The sequence below is a fragment of the Phaethon aethereus genome (genome assembly GCF_964289735.1).
Source record: "Phaethon aethereus genome assembly, chromosome: 1".
In the NCBI taxonomy this organism is placed as follows: Eukaryota; Metazoa; Chordata; class Aves; order Phaethontiformes; family Phaethontidae; genus Phaethon; species Phaethon aethereus.
This window is the reverse complement of record NC_138575.1, coordinates 70,509,003-70,514,020: the sequence shown is the minus strand read 5'-3', so window position 1 is coordinate 70,514,020 and position 5,018 is coordinate 70,509,003. Positions and strand designations below refer to the sequence as shown.

The 5,018-nt window shown below is 49.6% G+C and overlaps 1 protein-coding gene across 1 annotated transcript; it reads right to left on the bottom strand.

Moving 5' to 3' along the window:
* Positions 1-760: 760 nt before the first annotated feature.
* Positions 761-4,137, bottom strand: PEX26 (peroxisomal biogenesis factor 26; the record flags this gene model as incomplete). Its single annotated transcript, XM_082002512.1, has 5 exons — positions 761-864; positions 1,636-1,782; positions 2,520-2,833; positions 3,198-3,338; positions 3,971-4,137. 5 exons carry the CDS (start codon positions 4,135-4,137, stop codon positions 761-763), a joined length of 873 nt encoding a protein of 290 aa, XP_081858638.1.
* Positions 4,138-5,018: the final 881 nt, after the last annotated feature.

Here is a 5,018-nt window from a genome sequence, read left to right as displayed (position 1 = left end):
TGCATTCAGGCAAGCACGAAGTGCTGTAATTTGCATTTAAGAAGAGGAGGTGCAGCACAACAGTCTTTGTGGCCCACAACCTTGGCTTTCTGGCTTAAATATGACTAAAAACAAGAGCGCCTGTATAAGGAGGCATCAGTCAGAAGAGAAACCATGGCCTTCAAAATGCAACAGGCTTCACTTTCTCCAGTGTTTTTCTTCCACATGTTTGTCCTAAATCCCATACTGCTTTTCAGTAGGAAATAGGAAATTTCAGGAAATAGGCTTTTCAGATGTCTTCAAGCAAAACAGAATATTCCCCTAATTATTGGTACTCCATTGCCTTTTACAGTCATTCCTCCAGGAACACTATTTCACTTGTTCTGAGAACTGCCCAGCATTTGCACGGATAAAGCCTTCTTCTATAGTTCATTACTGGCTACGCCATCCTCACTCAAAAGCTACATCCAAAGCAGTGTTTGAAAAAGAGGATTCTTCTTCAGCTGTAGATTATGGAAGGAGTGGCTTTACCCTGGTGTTGGACAGAACAGTGCTGCAGAGCCAGGCAAAACATCAGGAATACTTGGTGTGGTTTCAAAATTCATACAGCACCATTCCCCGTCTGAAGAAATGAAGGTCTCACCATACAGGACTTCACAAGTGGTCATCTCAATCAGGTCACTGATTTCAGCAGTCCTTGTAGAGTCTGATAACACCCTCAAGACAGGCTGACACTTTTATAGCAGCAGAGAAAAAAAACACATTCTGTGATGGAATACACTTAGTCTCGAACTGGAGGCCTACGGATTGGAGAAAACACAGCTGCCCAAGTCTGCCGGAAGAGCTGGACCAGTTTGTAAATGAATGGCAGTGATGTGGGAGAAGCTGCAGAACAAAACAAAAAGCAAAAGAGCCTTTCATTATAAAAGCTAAAACTAAGATACACTAAACATATGAAGAAAGAACTAACCCCAACTAGAGATAATTGAAACCTAGTTGTCTTACTCCCTTCTGTTCAGTTCAGTACTTGGGCCTTTCCTCAGGGCATTGCTCCCATCCCTAGCAAGCCTTCTTCAGTATTTTCCAATGGACTATTTGCAGAATAGCTATGGAGCACCTGCCACCCAGCAGAAGGGGAAACATCCATCCCCTCCATGCCCCAGATGTCACCTCTACATCATGGGACCAGCCTATTCTTCAGTGACAGCAGAAGCCATCACTAGTGAAACTCCAGCATAAACAGATCAAATGCATGACTACATTGCTGCCCTGGGCAACTCTCCGCTTTCCTGACAGGACAGCCTGTCAGGCAATTGCTCTTCCAGGAGGCATTCACCCTGTAGCACCTCAAGTTGGCTGAGGCAGAGGCTGAGTCTAGGACAGCTCAGCCAGCTTCTCACAGTCTGTACTTTGTCTGCTGGAAGGAGATGAGGATAGAATGACTGTTTTCAGAAAACTAGCTTTTGTAGAGCTACACCTTTCTACGTGGATTGCAACCGGAAACATCAGAAACAAGCCTAATAGTAATTTCCTAGTAGCCCAGTTTTTGTAGCTTCCAAAGACAAGACAATTACACAGACCAAATCATTAAAATCAACTATTTTCTTCTCTATAACCATAATGGAATTTAAAAAATTGGAAATCTTAATACTATACCTGGGTCTAATCTTACCACCACCAGGTAAAGCAGAAAAGTAGCCAAGAAAATCTTTTTGTAAGGAAGTAAATAGAAGTGGCTTGACATGGACCTGAGTGCTCTACGTAGCAATGTCAACACAGTCAAGAGCTTTTGGGACAAAGCACCTAGAATACAAGAACAGAAAGGCTGTTAGGGCAAAGTAAGGTAAAAAAGGTGATCACATAGATACAGAGAATAAGAAACTAAGATACTAAAGTAAGTTCTTAGTTTGATTGCATGACAGTTGAGTTGTTTTGGTTTTTTTTTTTTATAATAGGGAACAGAGAAACAGTACAATTTGGTAATACAATTCATTATGGCTCTTTTTTTTAAGGCATCTACTTTACTATAATATGATCTTATTATATTGCCAGATTCTCTCCTGGGAGATAACATCAAGTGATCTACAGCTCTGGAGGAGCAACAATACTTTAAATGCCAGACATGCATTGTTCTACACGGGCTCACCTGTAAAGGGAGACAAAGCAGAAAGTACACAGAACTAACAAAATGTGCCCTTAAAGGATTGCTAGGTAGTTTTAGTTTCCCTTTTGTACCTTTTTTGGAAAAAAAAAAAAATTATTCTGAAGTGCTTTTGAACCTGGAAAATAATTCTCTCATCTTGACATCAGCAGACTAAATATGTTTTGCAATTGTCAGCAGATGGATCACTAGGTCTTCCATTTCATTCAGTGATACACAACAGGAATTTCTCGTGGCTGCGATACACAACAGGACTTCCGCATGTCATGACAATATTCTTAATACAGTTAATACTTGCTACCTTTTGTTAGTAAGGGACCAACTAACTTGAAATAAAAATATAATGAAGAGAAGCATGAACAACAGAGGGAAAGCCTACCCAAAACAGTTTCTGTTGCTGCACCTTGCTGCTCTTCAGTAGCCGAGTGCATCTCTTCCCGTTGAGTCCACTGACATCGGCTTTCACAAATGGTCCCAAGAAATGCTAGCTGCTGCTCACTGTCAAAAACATCACAGCTGCGTACAAGCTCTTCTGCCCCCTCAAACCGGCCAAGCGGAAGCAACACTTGCAGCAGATAGAGCTCCAGCAATGAACTGTACCCAGGGAGGCTTTTATTGGTTTGGTCTCTCAGCCAGGTACTGCCAACCTCCAGCATCACCTGGGGCTCTCCCACTTTGCCATATAACAGGATACTGAAATACAAGAAAGAAATACTAGAAAACACTAACTCTGTAAAAGTTGAGATCACTGACAGTTACTACCCACAAGCAGTTGCCATGAAGGCCTGTATCAGGATCTACACTTGAAACACAAAGAGATCTGAGGTGGACAATAGATGCAGCCTATGTTACTTTCCCAGCATCACCCCTTTTGTACTTTATCATCGTGAAGCAATCTGCAGGCCTGCAGGCATGCACACACAGGTCGAGAACAGGCTTGTCCCAGGTTCCACTTTCATCCTCACACCACGCAAAGTGAAAATATCACACAATAGTCAAGTCTGGCCTGCTATTAAATCCAACTGCGTATGTCGGACAGCCGCAGACAGAAACTCACCACAGCTCCAGAACTTTTGGAGGCAGGTGTTCAGGGACACGGTAATACTGTAGGACCCAAGACAGAACTTCTCTCCACCGATTCATCTCAGCAAGCGCCTGAATCCCCACAACACAAAGGGAGCATTTCACTTCTGCGGAACTGATAACAAAGAGACACCTAAATAAGTACTTCTTACAACCAGTTTCCCCGTGCATCACTTCCTGCGAACTGCAGCCTAGCCTAAGTACTCTAGAGTTCTCTGGCAGCCGCCTCCCCTCCTTTCCCTCTCCTCACCCCCGATAAAAAGGCAAATTCAACCTCCCAGGAAGATGCACTGAGTCTGTATCTCTAGGAGGACGCAAGGAAGGCTCCTAGGCACACTTCGCTTCCCTCAAACGCACAAAGATCCCTTCATGTGAAACATGTAAATACAGACTGGCCGTGATCAAACAGCAGCCAAAGCCAAGCTGGGTTTTAAACGGTTACTAACTCGCCTTTTAGCAACAAATGCCACCCTCCATTAATTTAGATAATTAAGAAAAAGCTAAGGAAAGCCACGGCAAAGACCATCGGTGCTACTGCCATTCGTACAGATAATATTTATATTCGAACCTAAGAGGTTCCTAACCCTCCGCCAGAAAAACCCCAAAAGCCCTCTATTACAAAAACATAAAGCCACAAACGGGGCAGATACGGTCTACAGTTAGAAGCCAGCCCGACGCTGATGCGGCATCCAGCCGCTTCCCAGCGCCGCCCTCTGCCCGCCCCGCACGCCCGACACCTGGTCGCACCTCTCCGGGCCGGGGCCGGTCCCGGAGCCCAGGCTGTCGCAGCCCGCCTCACACCTCTCCACGGCGGCGGCGAAGTCCCGGTGCAGCACCAGCAGGTCCGCCGCCTCCTCCAGCAACGAGGCCGCCTGGGCCGAGACCGGGGGCCAGGCCAGAGGCTCGTTCCTCATGGCGGCGCTGGCAGGAGGGGTGCCGGGAGGGCTGCTGCCGCCCTCCCCGCACCCCACCGCCCGCCGCCCGCCTGGCTCCGATTCCAGCGCCGCCACCAGCCCCTCCGGGGCTCGGCTCGGCTCCGCTCGGGCAGGCAGCGACAACAGAGCAGCCCCCCACACGCCCGGAAGGCGGCATAGGAACCCGCCCGCGACCGCCTCTCGGCAGCGGAAGGGCCGCCCTGGCGGCCATCTTCTCGCCGCCCCGCGGGCCGGCGGGACATGTAGTCTAGCGGTGGCGTGAAGGAGCAGGGCTCAGCGGCCGCCGGGCGAGGTGTGGGGATTTGTGCTTAAATAGAGGGGTCTCCGAGGCCCTCCGAGAAGCTGTGGCAGCAGGCTGTGGGATCGTGGCGCTTTCAGCTGTGCTGGTCCCTGCTAAAAACCCCTTCCGTTTCTCACTCGTGTGGCTGCCAAGGGGAAGCGGCCAAGCCAACGGTCTCCGCCTCGGCTGCCCTCGTGTGCAGGCGGGTCGGAGCCCTGCAACGGCCGCTGCTGTTCCCCCGCCGGCCGCCGGGCGTCAGCCCGGCCCCAAGCGTGTCCCTGCCGAGCAACGGGCTTCGGAGGGGGCCGCTTCGCAGTGAGGGGGCACGGCGGCCCCGCAGCTGCCCTAGCCACGGCCGGGCTGGAGGAAAAGGGGCTCGGCCTGGGTAGTAACGGGAGGGAGCGCTGCCCCACCGCTCCAGCCGCACAGCCCGGCCAGCAAGGCTGCTGAGCGGAGTGATGGGTGCCTTCGTCTCCCTCCGGGGCTTGTTCGTCAGTCACCCCGTGTGCGGGTTTTTAAGCACATTACACTGTTAAAGGGACTGGAGTTCGGGTGCAATAGCAGTGTCTCCATCAGTACC